Below are 23406 nucleotides of genomic sequence, written 5' to 3'. Positions count from 1 at the left end.
ATTTTCCATCTTCTTATCACTCCTATTTTGGTTTTCCAAGATCTTTTCACGCATAGATTCCATTCAAGAGGTCCCTTGATCATTAGAAGGACCCTCTCGCCAATTTTAAGAGTTAGAAGAACGACCCTTTGGTGGAACATAGGCATTGGAATTCCGATTACCATAATTGTTGTTGTAATCCCTCCTGTCTGAACCACCATATTCATTTTGGCCATATTGATTGCTTTGTTGTTGGGGTCTCCATTGCTTTTGATAACCCCCTTCAGAGATATCGATATAATTAGCATCCTCACGTTGTGGCTGACCCTCTAGATAAGTTTCCTCCGAGACTTGATACATTCCGGGAGCATGAGATGGCATTTCTTCAACAACATTCACACTCTTAGCTTCTTTCTCCGCAAGCCTCTTTGACAGCAAATCCACGGTGGTTTGCAATTGAGCAAAAGCATGATCTCGCTCATGATTTTCTTTGTCCACTGCGGTAACATAGGGACTGCCATATGACAAGATTTCACTATCATTTGAGTGCCAAGCTTGATTGTGGGTGGTGAGCTTATCGAGCAACGGGGTGATGTTAACAAATGACTTGTCCACGAAGCATCCCCCAGCGGTAGTATTGACAGCAATCTGATTCATTATATCTAACCCCTTGTAGAACTTCTCGATAAGAATAGCATCCGGAAACCCGTGAGTTGGAGATTGAGCTAGACAGTACTTGAAACGCTCCCATGTCGAATATAATTGTTCCCCTGGAAGCTGTTTGAACTCAAAGATCTTATATCGAAGTTCAGCCTTTTTGCACGGGGGAAACCACTTCTTCAAAAATGTATTGGCTAGCTCGCTCCAGGTGTTAATAGAATTGATGGGAAGATTTTCATACCATTCCCTTGCTTGGCCAGCCAAGGAATATTTAAAGACCCGTAACCGAAGTGCATCAGCAGAAAAAGCACCTTGGGATTGTTGAGAAAACACGTGCAGGAAGTTCTTTAAATGTCGGAGTGGACAGTCCTCTGAAGAATTTCGGAAATAACCTTCAAGTTTCAGCAGCTGATAGATAGAACTATCAATTTTGAAAGTAGCATTTCCAGTCCTAGGAGGGACCACAGCAGAAGCATAATCAGCTTCATTGATGAATTCCGCAAATATATTCTCATCTTCCTCCTCTTCTAGTGCAGGTGGGTTTACCTGGAGCCCACCTTGGTTTCCTTGATTTCGATTATGTCTTCCTGCCATGTTCACCTGGTTCACCAAAACAGCAAAAAAGGTGTGATGGAATAGAAAAAGTTTTAAAGAAAAGTACACAACAATCAGTAATTTCAAAACCATATTCCCCGGCAACGGCGCCAAAATTTGATACGCTCAAATTACACCCATTAGTGGCATAAAGCTGATGTTGTCAAATATAGTAACCCAAACAAGGTTGGGGTCGAATCCCACAGGGAATATGGAGAGCAAAAAGGTACTAATTATATATGTAACTAATCTCTAGAAACTTTAATTTTATTCCGAATAGTGTAGAGGAGAGGTTTGGTTTGTATTAGTTATTTTGAAGTATTTGGAATTTGTTTGGATTAAAAGAACCAAAGTTGTGTCCTCGTTGTGACTAGATGTTATGCTATGGGTATCAATATGATATATTTCTAATGGGTCGAGGTTTTATATGCACTTCCTAATATTTTTCAATAGTTAGAAAGTATTTTCTTTTCATGATTTTCCCAAATGTAGAAAAGTTGCAAGTAAGACCGATTAAGTGTGCCAAGTAGAACTCATCTTATCCCTAAGTGAGTTCATTAAACGAGGGTTAGCGCCCCGAGTCCTTGTTATATTATTTCAACTCACACCCTAGTTCATCTTTCCAAACAAACTAGGGTTTGTGCATAAACAAGTGTTTGCAACCAGTAAATAACAATGAATACAAGAAATATTAAAACACATCACAACCCATTATATATATATATATATATATATACAATGTTAGACACCCATTACATAACACCCATCATTTGGGTCCACAACTTTGATTAAAGAAACTACTCACACATAATGGTCACAAAAGTAGTAAGCAATAATAGAGACATAAAGCTTACAAAGTGTGATAAAGATGATGGAAAATGGAATCTAATTGTCTTCACTAAGCTCCAAAAGTGGAGTAACCAATGCTCACCCACCAATGGAACTTTGTTCACGTGTGCAATAAAACCTGGCTGCCAAAAATAACCTAAAATGTTCTTTAAATAAGCTCCAAAAACGCACAGCAACGACTGACAAATTTTCCTCTGATAGCAAGATCGACGGACCGTCGATCGTTTGACAATCCGTCGATTCCTCGATTCCTCCGTCCTTTATTTCTTCAGTGATGTGATTCATTCTATGGTGCCGTCGACCAGTTCGACGCTCCGTCGAGTATTCCGTCTTTCTCTCTTCTTGTTGACAAATCTTGTTCGACGATACAAACGATGAAGCGTCGATCAGTTCGATGCTTCGTCGATAGCTCCGTCCTTTGTTTTCTTCAACTAAGGCCATCACTGAAAAATCGAGCTTATCGACGCTTCAGAGGACCAATTTTTCCTTTGTTCTTTGTTTTTGCTTTTGGGCCATCGTCTTCCTAAAACACAACAAAAAAATATTAACATGAACCAGACTTACTTGAAAACAACCAAAATTCATAGTAAAAAGGCGTCGAATGTACCACCAATCCGCGGCACATCAATATCACTCACCATGATTATTAACATTGAGGCATTTTATATTAATGATCAGTTTGTGATAGGTACAACATCAATCGTCAGTGGTTGGGTCACTCAAATATTTGGACATTATCGTAATATGGGACATATATGCTTACATAAGATGGTTCTCACAACTTTTGCACGAGGCATTTCTGGGTATGGGTTAAAAAATTAAAAGAATATAATGGATCAAAAACTCCCTAAACTATTCTATTTTTATTAGTCAAAACAAGTGACAGTCTGGTGTACTAAGCTCCCGCTATGTGCGGGATCCGGAGAAGGGTCGGACCACAATGGTCTATTGTAGACAGTCTTCATACTTAAACTATATCTTGTTTATGTTACTTCTCCCAACTATGACTTTCAAATGCTAAAACCCTTGGCTTGACAGGTGACAAAGTGTATGTTAATACCTCCTTAAACACATGTAATACGACACTTTTCCAAAGCTTTTTGGGAGAGTGAACACACGTACATACCATATAATGATCAGAGAGGCTTTAGCACTTGAATGTTATAGTTCGGGAGTAACACACACAAGACATAGATAAGTATGAAATTAGTAAAGACGTGATAGTTTAGGAGATTTTGATCTATTGGCTGAATAAAAAGGGAAAAAGGTTCAAATTTATCCTTATACTTTGCAAAAAGATCTAAGATTGCTCTCTATTAAAATTTGGTTCACTTGGATCCTTGCAATTAAAATGTTCAATCGTTGATTTGCATCTCTTTAAAGACTAACCCCCTGCACCCCCCCCCCCCGGCTTCATATAGGTCGAGGAGGAACTATCATTACGCTATTGTTGTGAGCCATTTAACGGCTTGGACTCCATCGAACGCGGGTGATGGTTTTCCAAGTGTTCAAAGCTTAATGTAAGTTTTGTTTTTTATTTTTGCACAATTATGATGGACAATTGGGGGTAATTATGTTTTGGGTGGGATAAAAAGTGTGGTTATTGAGAATTAGACGATAGTAAGATTCCTCCTAGAGTTTTAAAACTCATTTGTAGTTTAAAGAAGTAAATTGATTTTTTCAATAAGAAATGGTTTAAGATAAAGGTGCTTGATATTGAGATTTGTTTTGGTAGGTGATGTTGGAGGGATAGAAAACTTGAAAGGAAATGATGTTCTTCAACTTGAATGGAATGTTTTGACGAAAAAGGTTGTTGATTCTGAGAATTCTCTAGTTCAAGATTATTGAGAATATAATTAAATAATAAAAGTGTGCTATCTCAGCTTAAGATTTTAGATGAAATGTTATACACTTCAACATGGTATCAGAGCAGACACATGTCCTAAAATTGAATCTCACCGCCACTCGTTATCAAAAAGAATTATCACGTATTTGGCCTATGAAAAAATGATCAGGTCCCACGTGAAGGGGAGTGTTAAGAATATAATTAAATAATAAAAGTATGTTCTCTCTAATAGTTTAAGCTTTTAAATGCGATGGTCATACACCTCAACATTAATATTGGACCTATGGAAAAGTTGAATAAAATTTAAGAGTGTTCAAACTGTGATTGTTATGTTGTGGTTTTGATTCGTTGGATTCATCGCAACTTAGATGATCAAGTGACAATGAGAATATTGGGTTGTAGTTGTTAATTGCTTATCGTTTTCATGTTCCTTTTGTTTGGCAGCATTTGTACTGTGTTGATGTTATGTAATTAGATGTCTTTGGATGAAAATTAATATTTGTATGTCATTGTTACTGTTAGATATTTGGGTCTGGGTTGCGGGTCGCCCATGTGGACTAAACCGACCCGGTTAGAGGAGATAATGTTGAGAAGGTACAAGAAGTTATCTTCCACTATGTGACGTGATAAATAGAGGGAAGGATCAGATTTCCTTCAATCGTTCCTTTTTCCCCTTGAATGCCTCTTGTCTCTTCTTCAATAGAGAAAACATTTCTCTAGTTATTTTCTCCCAACAAAGACACAAAGCACAATGGAGACATCCAGATTGTGGTAATTAACTTCGTTTCCTAGTGATTTGAAGTTCGACTTTGGGTAACTTTGCGGTGGTGAGTTAAACGATTTTTTCGCTGTGTTGTTAACAGGTACGCGATTGTTCTCACCCTACTATTTCCTCTTACAATGGTATCAGAGCCCGGTTGAAGTGCGTTTTGTTAACATGAACACGCAATTGAATTTACTCAGTGTTAGTTTTGTTACACCATTGATTAACAGAGAGTTTGAACGAACTGGATGTTCGCAATTTGTGCAAATACTATCCTTACCCTTATGGTGTTTCCTGATTAGATGGGTTCTCTTCGTTGATACTTATCTTAAAAGGAAAAAATGTTGGGGAACTTTAATTACTCGGCTTTAATTGAATACGCAAGGGATTCTGCATCAATTCAAAGAGAGTACGTAATTTGCTATGTAGTTACGTCTGCCACTAAATAGATATATGTTTTTACCATGAACTTTTGTGCAAAATTTGCTACAACCATGAATTATGATGCCATTTGCAAATAACTATGAATTTTTTCATTAGTTAGATATCATGGCTTGGTAATTGTGTGACCAGATAAGACTATGCCGTAAAGAATTTGGAGAGTATAGCATTTCTATAAGGTTCAATTTCTTTGTTTTATACTAATGTGAAGAGAAAACAAGTTTTACTTTGACTATGAAGTATTACTGCTAGTCTATGAGTGGACATATTTACAATAATTGAATCATCATTCCTTTTACCAATAATTAAAAAAAAAAAAAGGAAGTTTAAGGGTCCATGGTAATGGCACTTATAGTGCAATTCTTATTTTTGGATTTATGGATTTTTGAAATGTAACCAAAGTATGACTTTGATGTATGGTAAAGGCAGATATAGATTTGTCCTTTTGCACTTGATTCAAGAATAACAACTTGACAATGAATAATCCAAATTAGACCGATTCTGTAATTTTTTTTCTATTATGATTTTGCATCATTAAATAGATTTAGTTTTGTTGTTTCATTCCAAACAGAATTTGATACAGTGCTTCCTTGACTCAAAGTAAAATAAATGTGGTAGAAAAAATTCAGACTTTACATTGTTCTGTCGAAGCACTTTGCTAAGAATATGAATATATGTGTTTTTTGAGAATTTGGTCTATAAACAAATCCTTGTTTCTTAAGTGAAGAAACTAAGTTGAGTCTTTATTCTTATACTGAGAGTCTTCTATGAATCTTTATGAGATATGTTATCACATTGAATGGTTATGAAAATCGTTCCTGTTGTTTCTTTTTGTCTTATTCCAAAAATGGTTAGAGGGGAACGAGCTCGAAGTACTCCAACTAGTAATAGTACTAAAAGTCGAGCTAGGGAACAACGGTGGAAGAGTTGGTCAACGAAGGACCATTATCAGTAATCATAATTGATTCTGAAACCGTCAGACTTAAAGTTCGGGGGACGGTGAAAAGAATCTTTAAGGATGAATAGATTGTCATAGGGAGGGAAGAAGAAAATATGAGGAATTCTGCTACTGTACTAGTACGTCTTTGCCTATTCAGGGCGAAATTAGCAGAACTAATAACTCATTATTTTGGGGTTGAATATTGGGTCATTTTTAACCATATTGGAGGATTCTCTCCTAGAGTATTGGCGGTGAAGGATTGGATAATATTCATCATGTGTATGGTCCAGATTAGTCGTTTATTATTATATACTTTGGAGCTTGAAGCCAAGTGGGAGGTGAAAAGAAAAAGGACATTGAAGCTAAGCATAAGAAAAAAACATTGGATTCTAATGACGTGTCCAATACCTTATTTTTATCAATCTTCTCCTATAGACAAGTTGGCTAAGACTTTGGCTAAAGAATTCAGAATTATTTTGATGAATATGTGTTGTTTGTATCTTCTGTTATATTTTCTACTCATTGAGATGTATAACAGAGTATATGTAAGAGGGTGAGACTTAAAGAATCTATGTGATTCTAGTCAAGAAATTAATTTGATACATACTAAGAAATGATTTCCGTTTTTGATTAATCATTTGGATAGTAGATGATGATTGGACATTAAATGACCTTTCTATTCTACACTAAATGTGAAGTCATTATGGGAATTGATTTGCCTGAGTATGTATATCACATGCATAATTGATGAGTCTTACTTGCACGATTATCTCTCATAAAAGACTATGACTTCAAAAGAGTATAATTGCTGATTTGAATAAAGGTGATAAGTCAAACGGAAAAAATCATGATACATGGCAGTAAGATATGGTTTGTATTTGAAATCATGTGCTTTAAAGAGTGTAAACCTCGTGATGTATCACCTAGAGGATGGTAACCCTACCTAATATAGGAGAGATCTTGATACTTACATGTGGAATTATTGTAAGTTCAGTTGTTAATGATCTCCTCTCTGATGTGAAATATATTCTACTACTCATTCCATGTAGGCACACTTATACGATATATATGGCACTACAATTTTGACTCGCTTCAGACAGTTGACAACCAAGTTTGGCACGTAGAATAAGTGAATTGCTCATCGTGTTAAGCAACACTAAAGGGTGATGTCTAGAATTATTATTCAACTTAGAAATGTTGGTCATGTTCTATTGGATGAGTAGTAAGTGTAGGCAGTGATCCAATCTCATCCCAATAGTTGAGAAAGGTTAACTTGACTCATAATGATGACATCAAAACAATATTGTTGTCCATCATGTGGAGCTTGAAGATGAGCGGCTGAGTGCTACTAAACCAATTCCAAGTCCTTATGTGTAAAATCAAATGATATAAAAATTTATAGGCTTCAAGCGTAAGAAACTTAAAAAGGGGTCAAGGAGACCGAAGATGGATCCTCGAAGGAAAGAAACCTATTGAATTCCAACAAGGAAAAGTAGCATTACAAGAAGAAAGATAAAGAATGCAGTGCTGCAACTGTCAGTGTTTGTTCTCCTTGTGTTAGGTTTCTCTTCAGCAATAATATTGTGAAAATTACTCTAGAAAATGTCGTATGTGGTTCTGGACACCTTTATGATGGTTTCTTAGTGTAAATTGTAATCCTTCACTTATGACTATTATGTGGACTAGCACATTATGACATGCTCTTTGAGTAACAACGATGTTGTTGTTATTACATGGCATGCAAGATTGGGTCACTTTGAGTAAGATAGAATGAATTGGTTAGCTAAGGCAGGAAACTTGGGTTCATTTTCCAAAATAGACATGCCAACTTGTGAACATTATCTTGTAAGAAAGATTACATGTAAACCATTTGGGAAGGCTAAGAGAGCTGACTTCTCATTGCAATTAATCCATTCTGATATCTGTGATCCAATGAATATGAGGGAAAGGTCTAGTGCTATGTATTTCATTGCGTTTATTGATGATTTCACACTCTTCGGTTACGTCTATTTGATTTCTCACAAATCTGAAACACTTGAATGCTTTAGAAGATATATGAATGAAGTTGAGAATTAATTAGATAAAAGTGTAAAGACTTTAAGAACCGATGGAAGTCATGAATATCTATCAAAACAGTTTGAAGAATTATGTAATGAAAAAGGCATTATCAGACAGTTAACTACTCCTTACACACCTCAACAGAATGGTGTAGCAGAATGGATGAATAAAACATTATTGGACATGACAATATCCACGATGACGTAGGCAAATTTATCTATCCCGTTTTGGGGAGATGCGTTATTGACTGCGGCCTACATACTAAATAAAGTGCCTTCTAAATCAATTAGTTCCACTCCCTATGCGCTATGGACTGATCATAAACCAAACCTGAATGATCAACGACCTTGGTGTTGTGCTGTATATGTAAAAGATCGTTTTTGGCAAGTTTGGAAAATTGAGTCCAAAGGGAAAGAAATGTATCTTTATAAGATACTCCAAAGGGTATGTGTCCATTGGTGAATTAGAAGATGGAAGTATTACTGAAATTGAATCACGAGACGTCAGTTTTTAAAAAAAAATGATTTTCCAAAAAAAAAAGGGCAAAATAAAGGAAGGAAAGCCTCTTTACGAAGTGTTGAATTCAAATGATCAGACAATGTCTTCAGACATGTTTGATAGTCGAATAGTCAAGGATCGGTTCCTGATCCAAGTGGGAGTTTTGAATCCCAAAATACTTTAGAGGAATCTGAATCTCAGCAACGCAAGAGTACCAGAAAAGGTGTACGTAAACGATCTTATGAGATTGAAGATTATGTTTTCTTAGTATCTCCTACAGAATTAGATGAGCCTAATTCTGTTACTGAGGCTTTGACAAGTCCTGGAAAAGATGAATGGATGAAAGCAATGAAAGAAGAATTAGAGTCCATGAGAACCAACAAAGTCTGGGATCTAGTTAACCTTCCTTCTGGGCATAGAGCTATTGGATACAAATAGGTTCTCAAAGTTAAATGCAAAGCGGATGGGTCAATAAAAAGATACAAGGCACGATTGGTCGCAAAAGGTTTTACCCAACAAGCTGGAATAGATTATGAGGAAACCTTTTCACCAGTTGTGAAGTTTACCTCAATTCAGTTACTTTTGGCTATTGTTGTACGTTTAGATCTAGAATTACACCAAATGGATGTGAAGACAGCTTTTTCTCAATGGCGAATTAAACGAGGAAATATACATGGAACAACCTGTAGGTTTCATTGTTAAAGGCCAAGAAAAGAAATTTTGCAAATTAAAAAGATCTATTTATGGCCTGAAGTAGTCTTCATGGCAGTGGTATTTGAGATTTCACAAAAAGGTGATTTCATATGATTTCACCATGATCGATGAAGACCGTTGCATCTACGTGAAGAAGTCCAATGGAATGTTTGTAATTCTTTCCCTTTAAGTGGATGATATTTTATTAGCCGGAAATAATTTGGAGTAATTGGCTGTCAAAGTCATTTAACATGAAAGACATAGGTAAAAAAGACTATATATTGGGTGTTAAGATCCAAAGAGATGGGTCCAAGAAATTTTTGAGTCTGTCTCAAGAAACATACATAAAGAAAAATTTGGAACGCTTTCGAATGAATAGTTGCAAACCCATGGATACTCCTATAGAAAGAGGTGAAACTTTGAGCCTTGATATGTGTCCAAAGACTAAAAAAACAAAAAAGACATGTCTCGAGTTCCATATTCAATTGTTGTCAGGAGGTTGATGTATGCTATAATGTGTACTCGTTTGCACATTTGTTATGTCATAGGTCTGGTAGAAGGTATCAATCCAATCTTGGAAGAGATCATTAGACAGCTGTGAAGAGGATTTTCTGATACCTGAAAGGAACTTCAGATTAGTCACTATGCTATAGTGGATCTGATTTACTCCTGAGAGGCTATGCAGATGCTGATTGGGCTGGTAACTGGAACGATAGAAAATCGACCTCCTGCTACGTTTTCTTACTCATTGGTAGTACTATTTCACAAAAAGTAAGAAATAAACTTGCACGGTCCTTTCGTCTATGGAAGCTGAATTTTTGGATTTTGCATCTATAGTACAAGAAATTGTTTGGTTAAGGATTCTTTGAGCATTTCCATATTGCAAAGAATTCTAAGGGTTTCAATAATTTTATATTGTGATAGTCAAGAGGCTATTGCATATACAAAGGATCCTAAGTTTCATAATAAGACCAAACAAATTGATTTCAAGTACATATAAATTCGTGAGACCTCATGGCAAGTGAAGAAATAACATTGCAGTACATACCTACGCAAAGATGATAGTTGACCCTTTTACAAAATCAATATCTAGAGACAGTTTGAGAAACGTGATATAGCTCTAGGTTTGCGAAGGATATGTTAATATTTATGTATTGTTAAATGTTTTTGTCATAATTGTATACTCATCAATGAATTATTATTGAGACAATATTGGTACTTTATATGCATGTTATGATATCCTAGTGAAGGATATAAGTGTGTCGAACAAGTCGCGAGATCGGCTCTCTCACACGAGCGATCGCCTATGACGTTGACAAATATGCAGAGATGAGACCAATTGAGACCTTGATTATTGCAAGGTCATGTATATCTTTTCATAAAAATAGTTGGTCTTGACTAGAGCTCACACTAACGGATTACAATATCCTTATGACTTGTTTTGTAAGCCAAATGCGAGTTTTTCAAGAAGTTCGATTTGAGGATTCTTTTAAAAAAGGAAAACTCGGGTTAGACATCTGGAGGTGTCTAGACCAAGATTTGTACGGTGTTGAATGAGTAAAGTAATGAGACACACGCGCCAATATAAGGTGAGAACACTGTACCACGTGTGCTTAGCGACCAATGGGTTAATGGGGAATGGATCCCTACTTCTTCATTGTGTGAGGCCCAGAAAGTGATATTGACTTTCCATTGGAATACCCTTTGACCTACTACTGTTTCTTGAAGTACAGATCAATGTTGCTACTTTGGCATGTCACTGATAGCTATGAGTGATTCGGCAATGCAGTGCATGTCTACGAAAGCAGTTGATCTGGGATGGATAGTTTCGAGTAGAAAGGGAAGACAACTAAGATTAATAATATAACATGTATTCACATGTCGACCATTACACTTATCATAGGGGTAACAAGTGTAATTGTGGATAAATTTATACATGAACTCGAGTTCACCTCTTTTTTTTTAGGATGAGGGATCAGATAACTAGCTACTAGAGTAGCGAGTGGTGTCTGGGGTATTACGAGTAATAAGATCCTCATATTGGTAGTGAATTGTTTCCGCATATGATTGAATTCCTACGTGGAGCTCCTGTAAACCTTAATAGGTATAGCTCTTGATGCTCACAGGTCCCACGAACTATTTGTCTGTATGAATTACGTGTGTTATTCACATGGTACTGGTTTGATCAAGTCCACCATGTGCGAAGTGGGAGATGTTGGATATTTGTGTCTGGGTTGCAGGTCGCCCATGTGGACTAAACCGACCCGATTAGAAGAGATAAAGTTGAGAAGTTACAGGAAGTTATCTTCCACTATGTGACGTGATAAATAGAGGGAAGGATCAGATTTCCTTCAATGGTTCCTTTTTCCCCTTGAATGCTTCTTGTCTCTTCTTCAACAGAGAAAACATTTCTCTAGTTATTTTCTCCCAACAAACACACAAAGCACAATGTAGACATCTAGTTTGTGGTAATTAACTTCGTTTCCTAGTGATTCGAAGTTCGATTTAGGGTAACTTTTCGGTGGTGAGTTAAACGATTTTTTCGCTGCGTTGTTAACAGGTACGCGATTGTTCTCGCCCCACGATCCACTCTTACAGTTACTTTCTTTGTTTTGTATAAGAATGCAAGCGTTAAACCTCTTTAACGGTTTACTGCTACAAAATTCGAAGCTTAAGAAGCTATAATAGTGAAATTTCTGGAAATTGTGAGTAGGGCCGGGCGTTCAGTCAGTTCAGTTCGGTTTCACAAATTTGGTTCGGTTTTTCGATTTTCGGTTTGTAAAAAATGGGAATCGAAACCGAATTGAAATAACTTCGGTTCAATTCGGTTTTTGCAATTTTGATTCGGTTTCTTTGGTTTATATATGAATGACATAGTTAAATATCAAGCCAATACTTCATCATTCCAGAAAATCCTAATAGAGCTCGGTGTGAGACAATAGAAGTGTTGACTGCATAGTAATCACTTCATCAGCCAAAATACAAAGTAATGTAATGGCAGAACTTTTCCCTACATTTCACTTAAGTCCTCTATTACTAGTATTTCTTGTTTATCAACCAACATCTTCTCTACAATCCAAGAGATATGACAGAGGGAATGAAGATGATAAGTAGTTCCTACTTGTCAAACTTTGTTGTATCACATCTTCCTACCACTAACCAAGAAGATTTTTTTTATTCACAATTTGCAATGTTAATATTACTAAGATAACACCCATTGTCACAAGAAAATGTGCTGATGGATGTTCTAAGATACATTGTTGAGGAAATTTATTAAAAATCTACAAGGAATATATAATAATGTTTCAAGAAAAAAGTAACTTGTTAAAATTCGATTTTTCGGTTTAACCGAATTAAATTTTGCATAAACCGAAAACCGAACCGAATTGTTGAAATCTCATAAATTTAAACTGAACCGGACCGAATAAACTAGAAACCGAAACCGAATTTAACTTCGGTTCGGTTCGATCAGTTTTTTCGGTTTGAACCATATTATGTCCAGCCTTAATTGTGAGCACTGAACCATTTGGTGATCAAGCTCAAGCACACAAAATTATAAATTATGTATATTATATTTTATCAATTTGGTTTGAGTTTATATAATCGATTATTAATAATTATATATCAAATTAATCCAAATATTTGGTTCAATTTTCTATTTAGTGGAATTTTTCAATTTAGTTACAACATCACCCCTCACAAACAAGCTTTCAACTTGGCAACCCTTGGCAGTTGGCACCAAGTCACTGTCCGTTTGAAGATCCTTCCTCAAGATTCCTTTACCGATTTAATAACTTAGTCCAAAATATCGAATAGATGTGGACCTATTGTCCATTTCTAAGAAATGATTTAAACTCTCAATTCTTTTACAAACTTTAATTCCAATTATTCGTTTTCTTTTAACTTCAATCAGAAAACAAGTTCAATAAATCATAATTTTTGTTATTTAAATAAATAACATTCATTTAAAAGCCGTAGTATAGAAAATACTGTAGTTTAACTCTTCATACAATAATTGTGGTAAAAAATTTAAAACATAGAGAGTGTTTCCTATTTCAATGCTCAAAATTGCACAAACTAAAAAATTCCCACAAAAATCAACTCGAGCTTTCTACATGTATAAGAAAGTATCTAGTGAACTGGTGCATGAAATCCAGCAGATTACAGTGTTTCATGCAAGAAAAAAAAAGATATTCTATAAAGATGTGATGAAAAAAGTTATAGATAAATTGCAAGCATGGAAAGGAAAGTTACTATCATTTGGTGGAAAAGCAGTACTGATTAACAGTGTGCTGCAAAGCAATCCTGTATATTTGTTATCAGCAATGGTTCCTTCAAAATGTGTCATCAAAGAGTTGCATAAACTATTTAATAGATTCTTCTGGCAAACAAAGGAAGATGGTAAATGTAAACATTGGTCTGAATGGAACAAATTGTGTTATCCGAATGGGGAAGGTGGTTTAGGATTCAAATCTTTGAATGATATTTCAAGAGCTCTTTTCTCAAAGCTTTGGTGGAGGTTAAAAACAAGTAACTCTTTATAGTCAAACTTTATGTGGAATAAATACTGTACGAAGGTTAGACCAACTCTTGTTCAATGGAATGGTGGAACTCAGACATGGAAGTATATGTTAGAAGCTAGGAATGATATTGAGCAGCATATCTAGTGGGAGCCTTATCACGGCTCTACATCAATATGGTATGACAACTGGTTGAAGATAGTGCTTTGAATGATCAACCTCAGTTTCAAGCTTACAAGGATGACAGTGTAGAAGATCTAGCAGAGATAATGGAAGGTGATCATTGGGATATGGCAAAGGTTCGGCATTTGTTTTGTGAGGAAATGGTGCAGCTAATCAATAGTAAGCTTGGAAATCTGATAGAATCTCAGGAAATTGACAAACCTCATTGGATGCTTACTAGTTCTGGTAAGTTCTCAGTAAGTAATGCATGGGTTCATAAGGCAAAAAAGGCAGATTTCCTCTTATTGTTTAAGATTTTGGATCAAAGGTATGCCCTTTAAAATATCTCTTCTCACTTGGAGAGTTTGGTTTTATAAGTTACCTGTTGATGAGGTACTGCAAATGATGCATATTTCTGTAGCTTCAAGATGCTGGTGTTGTCACAGTCATCAAGAAGCAATAGATCATTTATTCTTAATTGGCCCATTTGCAATGAAAGTCTGAAAATATTATTGTGATGCAGCTGGAATTTCAGGACCACTAATTCAGGTAAAACATGCAATCCTGAAATGGTGGAATACTCTTGTTAAAACTCTGTTGAAGACCTTATAGCAAGCAGTTCCAGCTTTCATTTTGTGGCAACTTTGGAAGGGTAGAAATATAAGGAGACATGGAGGTACTATCACTGTGAACCAGGTTATCTATGAGATCAATAGAGGTATATTGGTATTGGCACAAAGCTTGTTTCCTGACATGAAGCAGTTTCCAAAAAGATGGCCTTTCTTTGTGCAATATTTAGAGAACTTGAGAATGACATTTACTCACAAGAAAGTAACCTGGGTACCACCAGAAAGAGGGAGATACAAGTGCAATACAGATGGTGCCTCAAGGGGTAATCCAGGCATAAGTTCAGCAGCTTTCTGCATTAGAGATCAAAATGGAGATCTAGTTTATGCAGCAGGAAAAAGACTGGAGGATACTACAAATGTAATAGCTGAAGCAGTTGCAATTGAAGATGGAATACAATATTGTGTAGATCACCAGCTATTACCTTTGATAGTAGAAACTGATTCATTGACTATGCAGAAGATATTAGATGGAATATGGGAGGTGCCATAGAGGATATCTTTAGTAGTTAAAAGAATTCAAAGGCTGAGAGAAAGGAAGCAGATTTGTGTGACTCATGTGCTGAGGGAAGGAAACAGCCTGGCAGATTTTTTCACTAACCTTGTTTTTTTTTTTTTTTTGCAGATACCTTGCAGTTTCATAATTTTCAGGAAGTTCCATCTACAGGCAGAAGGATAATCAACATGGAAAAAGTTCAAAATCCAAACATTAGAATAAGATCAAAGAATCAGTTTTGAATCATAGGGAAGGAATAAACTTAGTATAGTGCAGCCTTCAGTGTGTGGTATTAACTTATGTTCAATCTACTGAAGGATGTACTATATCTAGTTGGTAGTTTGTAATATTGGAATGATCTGGAGTTTAAAGGCTGGATGAGTTCTAATACAATGGCTACAAGAAGTGCTTTCCAGTGCATGTAAACTGGACAAAGTGCAATCAGCTTGAAGGATCAGTTTGCAGGAACAGCAGTCTATGCAGACCTGTGTTGATCTGAGAGCTTGGTTCTATATGGTGAAGCTGTGCAAGTCCTATAAAACCACTACTGGAAGAGGCTTATCATAGCCAAAAGCCTGAAGTTTTACTTCATGAGTTCTTGATTCATTCTATCTGCGAGATTAGTAGATGTGAAAAATGGATGCAAGACAAGGCCTTGGAGCTAGTTAGTTTCTTCTTGTGGTGTTATTAGGATTAGCATAGTTTTAGCATTTCTATATTCTTAGCTTTTCTTCTTTTCCTTTTCTTTGCTTGTACAGTTTGATTTTATTAATAAATTACCACCTTTGATGGTGGCTTTATTTATTTTTTCCTTAAAAAAGACATCCACGTTTAGAGGTAGATTCACTATTACACATGGGTTGACAAGTGAGGGCAGCTCAAGTGGTTGAGCACCTCCAGTATCAATCGATAGGTTGAAGGTTTGAATCACGTTTGATGGTAAGTGGGAATATTATTGATCCTCCTTATTGGTGGGTCGGAGAAATTCAACAATTTTTTATTTAAATTCTTTGCATGTGCTAGAAATCTACTCCTTTCGTTCCAAAGAAAATTGTCTTAGTTTTACTTGACACATAATTTAAGAAATAAAGGAAGACTTTTGAAATGTGTGATCCAAAATGAGTCTTAGATATTTGTGTTACAATAAATCATCTCATAAAATTAAATTGTTTCTAATTATAGAAATGTGTCAATCTTTTGAGGCAAACTAATAAGTAAAGTAAGACAATTTTTTTTTGGAGAAAGTAATTTTTTTGGAGAAAGTACTATTTAAATATTTATGAATGTTAAACTGTGAATTTAAGCATTATTAAATAGTAATTCGAGATAATCCGACTCGGTCCACATTCATTTTTTCTAAATAAATAAATAAATAAAAAAACCAGACCTGCATTATTAATTTTTTCATCAAGAAAGCATCTAGTCAGACAGCATTATTAATTAACTAGTAGCAAATAAAAAAGTACATTTCGTTATCTTAAGCTCCCGCTCTCCCCAAGGAAGAACAAGAAGAATAATGAGTCGTGTGTTCGTCGTCATCACTGCTCTCATCGCCTGCTTTGGCGGAGCGTTGACTTTCAACGGCGATGATAACCCAATCAGGCAAGTAGTTTCCAACGAGTTGGAGAGTCGAATTATTCTCCAAATAATTGGCCAAACTCCCCATGCTCTCTCCTTCCTTCGCTTTGCCCGCAGGTCAGTTCGATTCTTTTAATTTCCTCTTATTGAATAACCCTTCCGTTTATTTTTATTTGTCTACTTTTGACTTTGCACGCCCATTAAAATTTAATAAATGAAGTATGTATTTTACAATAATATCCATATTAATTGGTTTATAGTCTCATTGAACTTGGAGAATGATTTGAAAATAAGTAATTAATGTTAAGGGTAAAATAAAAAAAAATGTTTGTCTTTTTTTGATATGCTAAAATTGACAAGCAAAAATGAAAATTTATTTTTAGTGTAGTGGACAAGTAAAAGTGAACGGAGTGAGTAAATAAGTTCAAGTTTTAAGTTAATGGTGAAACATAACTGAACTATCATTATTTCGCAAGTTTCACCCTCAGCAATGGTTGTTCGCTTTTTCTATTTGAACTATCACTATATATGTATTAAAACACACCTCGAAGCTAATTAGATCAACTATCAGTTTGTTTCTTTTTCCTACAGGGACAGAGCTAGGTAGGGGTGAGGCATTCATCCGAACCCCTTTGGCGAAAAATTATATTTTTATACAAGATTAAAATTATTTTTTATGTATATATAATAGATATTGAAACCTTTGGCTTCTTCGTGTATTGAAGAATCGTGTATTGACTTCTTCGAATTTTTGAGCACCTTAATAAAAATCCTGGCTCCGCCAATGATCACCATGTACTCAAATAGGTTTGTTTTAATACATAGATGGTGATAGTTAAGGTAGGAAAAATGAAAAATTAATGTCGAGAAATACTTGAAGATGGTTTTTACCATTATCTCTAAAGTTTGTTTCTATTTTGAGTTACGGCTTCATTTTTTTTTTCTTTTTCTTTTGGGGATGTTAACTTTATAAGGTATGGAAAGAGATACGAGTCAGTTGAGGAGATCAAGCATAGGTTCGAGATATTCTTGGACAATTTGAAGATGATTAGGTCTCATAACAAGAAACGACTGTCATACAAACTTGGTGTTAATGGTAATTGCCTTTAGGTATATATGTTTTTCTATTTTTTGAAAGCATAGCTATAGGCTGGTTTTTCTTATTCAATTTTTTTACAGTTCATGAAATGAGCTGAATAGATAACTTGTATAATCTTAACTTGATTTGAGATTGAGATGTAGTTGATTATTACTCCTACGGCTTATTTATATAACGTGTGAGCTAATTATGTCTATCTACTTGTTTGTTGAATTTGGAAAGTATATGGCATAGCTAACAGTTTGAGATTGGGCCTTTGAGATCTGATGGTTATTCTTTTTCTATGTGTATGACATATTAGATTCAGACTTGTTAATATACTCAAATTAATAAAGCAACAATTTTCTGTGATTATAATTCCATGTTGTGTGTATATAGAAAAGGTGACTAGGTTGGGATTGTTGGTATGGTGGTGGTTCTTATTTTGAAGCAAATTACTTGGCTGGGTCATGTTTTTGAAGAGTAAGGAGTAGGAAAGAATATCAGATTCTCCTGAATCTTGCCATATGGTTGTTGATTGAAAATTCTTAACTTATGAGATTCATTATATCCTTCAAATGTTTAAAGCTTCCATGTCTTTTCTTTCGTTGACTCAAGGAAAATAAGGTAGAGGTAAGGTCTGCGTACATCCTACCCTCCCCAGACCCCACTTGTGGGATTACACTAGGTATGATGTTGTTGTTGTTGTTGACTCAAGGAAAGAAAAGACATGGAAGTTGAAACATAATAATTGAGGATAGGTTATCACACTTTTTTGGCTTAGTTTTATAGAAGAATGGGTAGGTAAAAGTAGTTGTGTATTTATTCTTGATTACCTATCCATTCTTCTATAAAACTAAGTCAAAAAAGTGCGGAGGATCTTGTGAAACAGGAAGTTGAAACAAAATAACAAACAACAACAACAACATACCCAGTGTAGTCCGACAAATGGGGTATATAACTGCCCCAAATGAAGAAGTCTCTGCTTATTTTAAAGTGGAGATTCAAGAAAACTAAATTTCTTTTAGGTGAGTGAAGAAAGGGAAAGTAAAGGTGAAAATGAAGGACAACGAAAAAGAGAAGAGCAAACAAAAATAAAGCATAAGAAGGCACCGCCATTTTGTGCTTGCTTTATTTTACTCTTGATGATGAATGTGCCTGCCCCTATTTGACAATGAGTATGTTTCTTGACAGAGTTTACTGACCTAACATGGGATGAGTTTAGGAGACAAAGGCTAGGAGCTCCTCAAAACTGTTCTGCTACCACAAAGAGCAATCTTAAGCTCACTAATGTCATCCTACCAGAGACGGTATTTGCAATCACAACTCCATTATATATTTATAGCTAATTCTGCAGCTGTTAATTATGCTTCGTAAATGATCTTTACCGTTAGCACCAAAGTTATCCATTCACTCCCAAAAAAAAAAAAAAGTTATCCATTCACTCCAACTGGAAATCCTGTAATCGCAATCTAGATTTTGGTGCTTTCTGCGCGCCCCTATCTTGTATGTTCTCCTAAAAGGAAATTTTGCAAATGCCTGGCCATGTCCATTTTGCGACCTAATATTGGTGCCATTACTCTCATGATGGTGAACTGCCTTGAGATGACAAAAACATAGATAGCTATTGCACCTAGAAGCAAAGATCTAGCATTTTAAGTCAAGAGGTCACTATTATGTGACATACATTTGGTATAAATGTGTATTTTTAAGAATGTTCCCACACACGCTCTCTCATGCATACACATATATATACATATTTGTATATTTTCCTTTTTTCAAGATGAAAGTAGTCGGTACAGGAGTGGCTGCTTTTGAAGCTATTATTCCGTTGCTGCCTAAAAGAGCATGTACTCAGTTAAGTTGAGGTATTGATTGGTTACAAGAAGTTTTCATTCCTAATTTGGATCTCCAATTTTGTCTTTTAGAAAGACTGGAGGGAAGCAGGAATAATAAGCCCAGTGAAGAAGCAGGGCAAGTGCGGATCTTGCTGGACATTCAGGTTAGGAGCAGTGAGGATCACAGTCACTTATGTTCTTAATTTTTTCCATTTTGAAATTCATTCTATCAATTAATTGTTAATCAGCTATGCATTACTCCGAAATTAGTTGGTCTCAACAATATGACTACTCTTACATCCATTCCATTTTATTTGGGTTTCTGAAGTTGAAAAATGACACATGTTGTTTGGGCAGCACTACTGGTGCTCTGGAGGCAGCATATGCACAGGCATTTGGGAAGAACATCTCACTGTCTGAGCAGCAACTCGTAGACTGTGCTGGAGCTTTTAATAACTTTGGGTGCCACGGCGGGCTTCCATCACAGGCTTTTGAGTACATTAAATTCACCGGTGGTCTTGATACTGAAGAAGAATATCCTTACACTGGAAAGGGTGGTGATGGTGTATGCAAATTCTCGTCAAAAAATGTTGCTGTCCAAGTCCTTGATTCTGTCAATATTACCAAGGTACGGATATCTCTTTACTCTTGGATCAACGTTTACTTGCTTACATAGGTGCTAAGAATTTCTTATATTCATAAAGGAAGATTCCCCTAGCTATTGGACGGGAAAAATCTATCATTCTAGTAATTTCAATGGCTAAGGATTTCAGTTGAGTGGATCTGATACAATGCATAATTTTGAGGTCCCCTCTCAGTCCTTGTAGAGTTTCTCACTTCATGCAAACCACTGTTGAGTTATCTAGTTTAGTTTAAGTTGATGTTTTGGAAATGGTCAATGGGCATTGGTTGGAATAACTTACACTTAAACATTATTAATTACAGGATGCTGAAGATGAACTAAAATACGCAGTTGCATTTATTAGACCGGTTAGTGTAGCTTATCAGGTGGTAAAAGGTTTCAAAGAGTACAAGAGTGGAATTTACAGCAGCACTGTGTGTGGCAACACTCCCCAAGTAAGTTTTTAGTTCCGATGATATTGAGATTTTGCCCTTTTAATCTGCTATTCTTATTTCTCTAGGTTATATAGGTATTTCTTTTTCTTGCTACAGTAAATGCGGACTGCAGAGTACCGTTTCAACTTTTGGAAGTGAAAAACAACCGTTTGAAATCGACATTACATATTACAAATAAATGCATTTGGAAAATCGGCCAAAATTAATTATGGGCGCTAGCCACAATATTATATGTATATTTATACTAAATAGTATATTACATGTATATTTATACTAAATAGTATATTATATGTATATTTTAATATACAAAAATATACATCTACCGGCTATTATGTTTTAGAGCGGTCCAAAAATGTAATTAAATGTATACTGGGTGTCTGTGTTTATTATTTTAACTATTCAGCGTTAGAATATAGGAAAGATTTAGAGAAGCTCTAGATTTAGAAAATCCTAATCAACTTAAGATACAAATTATAGTACCGGAACAAAATGGGAATGATGGAACACATTGTCTAGATAGGATTCATAACCCTACCCCAAATATGTGAGACACTGGTTAGATTACTCACGTTCTGTGTTGCATTGGCAGGATGTGAACCATGCTGTTCTTGCAGTGGGATATGGTGTTGAAAATGGTACTCCATATTGGCTGATCAAGAATTCATGGGGAGCAGATTGGGGTGACAATGGATACTTCAAAATGGATATGGGAAAGAACATGTGTGGTAAGTTTCTCCAATATCATAAAATCTCTTTTTCCCCTTTCTGCATTGAAGATGCACACTGCACTTGAATTGAGAAAGCTGATTCTATTATTCTATTATTACCATTAAAAGATAAAACTGATGGAGAATAGTTATCAATTCGGGTCGTTAGAAGATAGTTCAATTGTTAAGAGGCCATGAAATCTTAACTTCAGTGCTATTAGACCGTGTTCAAGTTCATCTAGATCGATACAATTACCAAAGAAAAAGCTATTTAGTTAGTATTTTGATGAGGTTAATAAACTGATGCTAATGATATACTTGTAGGTATTGCAACTTGCGCATCATACCCTATTGTTGCTTGAGTTCCCTCAATCTGATCATGTTCATGTTGGCTATGTCACAAGTATCCTCTCTCCAGGGTCAGATTTATGTTCAAAGACAGATGAAGGGTTCTTTATACTGAATTGACAATGATTCTTGTCCAGGAAAGTTCTCTCTGTAAATATTAAGTGGAGATTACTGCATTGTCAAAGTTATCAATGAACTGATTTGCTTGGCTAAATAACTTTTATTCCTTTTCTAAAGTTTTTCTCATCCTTGCTTCAATTGATGAAGGCAATGCAAATTTCTTCGTGAAAATAGCACGTAAACCCCTAAAATTTAAAAGTAGTGTTAGATACTCACTTTCTAAGTTTTTCAAGTGATAGGTTAAGTTTTTCCTCTCTTTGTTTTCAAATTACAAATTAAAAGGAAAATTACAGCCCAATATCTTTGAGTGATCTAGTTTACAAAATATGTAAAGCATGTATAGGTTGTACATACTTATACTAAAATATGCATATACTTTACACACACACATTGAGTGTATATGTTGTGTATATGTAAGCCATTTTGGTAAACTAGGTGGCTGAATTGTACTTATCCGTAACTTTCCCTCTTTAAAATTAACTCATCTTTTGAATACTTGTATAAGAGAGATAAGGAGATGTTAAGTATAGCTCTGGAAAAGGCTTCTTACATTTGAAATCATATAATAAGGGAAAGGGGTCGAACATTAACGATTTGAAATAGGTCAATTGTACCCTATATTTTATTTTTTGCTCATAAATGCTCTCTAATTGGGCAAACAACTCAAAAATACCCTTCCTACTAATGGTTATTCCAAGATAAGGGAAAATGAGCTAATTTTACCCTTGAACTATTTGAAATGGGGCAATTTTTTCATCAATTTAATGTTCGGAATAAGTGTTGTTCATTGGTATGATTTGGAGCGAAAATTTATATGGAAGATTATGAGATTATTTGATTACTTTAAAGGCTAATTTTTATACTATGCCAATTTTATGCAATGTAAAGCTTAATTACGAATATTATTTTTTCAAGTGAACGTTTCAACAGTTTTCTTTTACAATTATTATGCCCTCGATTGAAATTTGGGATAACTTAAAGTTATCAGAAGTAATATAATCATGCGAAGGTATAACTTTATCATCTCACTAATGCCCGCGCTTCGCGCGGTGCATTGGGTCACAAATTGTTAATAAGGTTTTTAAATTTCTATGTCTTATCCCGTAAAGATTTGCTTGTTGCTATTTCAATATTTCCGTCACGGAAAATAACTATTATCACGAGCATATCTCTTCTCGAAATTATTTCAGCAAATGTATAAATGTTGCTGCAAAAGATGTAAGTCCGTTTTGGATTTACTTTGATGTTTGCGAATTCTCCGATTTGAGAAATATTGAACCATTTCAAATTTATTTTTACTCAGCCTTTTCAAGAACATAAAAAAATATATAGTGGGTATTCCAATTTCTTGCTCGTGTAAGGGATCAGACAGTGGTTATTTCTATATTTTAAACATCCAAAGTTTCTATCCCGCAAGAACTAATGGTAAAAATATACTTTGATGAACCAAATTGCACCGTAAATCATCTTCAGTGGGGGTGGGTGCAAATGTTTGTATCAAACTGTTTGCTACCTCTTCATCTTCATTTACATAT

At 35.3% G+C, this 23406-nt stretch overlaps 2 protein-coding genes and 1 non-coding gene across 3 annotated transcripts; all 3 read left to right on the top strand.

Moving 5' to 3' along the window:
* The first annotated feature begins 682 nt into the window (after positions 1 to 682).
* LOC132643087 (small nucleolar RNA R71) lies at positions 683 to 788 on the top strand. The gene has a single exon (XR_009583534.1). It is a non-coding gene; the product is annotated as a small nucleolar RNA R71 (small nucleolar RNA).
* Positions 789 to 13436: 12648 nt separating this feature from the next.
* On the top strand, positions 13437 to 15308 carry LOC132639457 (uncharacterized). The gene is made up of 5 exons (XM_060355900.1): positions 13437 to 13851; positions 14040 to 14331; positions 14450 to 14501; positions 14616 to 15113; positions 15255 to 15308. Exons 1-5 carry the CDS (start codon positions 13437 to 13439, stop codon positions 15306 to 15308), a joined length of 1311 nt encoding a protein of 436 aa, XP_060211883.1.
* A 1246-nt stretch (positions 15309 to 16554) lies between these two features.
* LOC132640917 (cysteine proteinase 3-like) lies at positions 16555 to 21968 on the top strand. The gene is made up of 8 exons (XM_060357731.1): positions 16555 to 16820; positions 17678 to 17799; positions 18976 to 19091; positions 19710 to 19783; positions 19977 to 20247; positions 20565 to 20696; positions 21286 to 21421; positions 21728 to 21968. Exons 1-8 carry the CDS (start codon positions 16642 to 16644, stop codon positions 21763 to 21765), a joined length of 1068 nt encoding a protein of 355 aa, XP_060213714.1. The 5' UTR covers positions 16555 to 16641; the 3' UTR covers positions 21766 to 21968.
* The last annotated feature ends 1438 nt before the right edge of the window (positions 21969 to 23406 follow it).

This window comes from Lycium barbarum, chromosome 5 (genome assembly GCF_019175385.1).
Source record: "Lycium barbarum isolate Lr01 chromosome 5, ASM1917538v2, whole genome shotgun sequence".
Taxonomy (NCBI): Eukaryota; Viridiplantae; Streptophyta; class Magnoliopsida; order Solanales; family Solanaceae; genus Lycium; species Lycium barbarum.
This window is presented reverse-complemented; position numbering and strand designations above follow the sequence as displayed.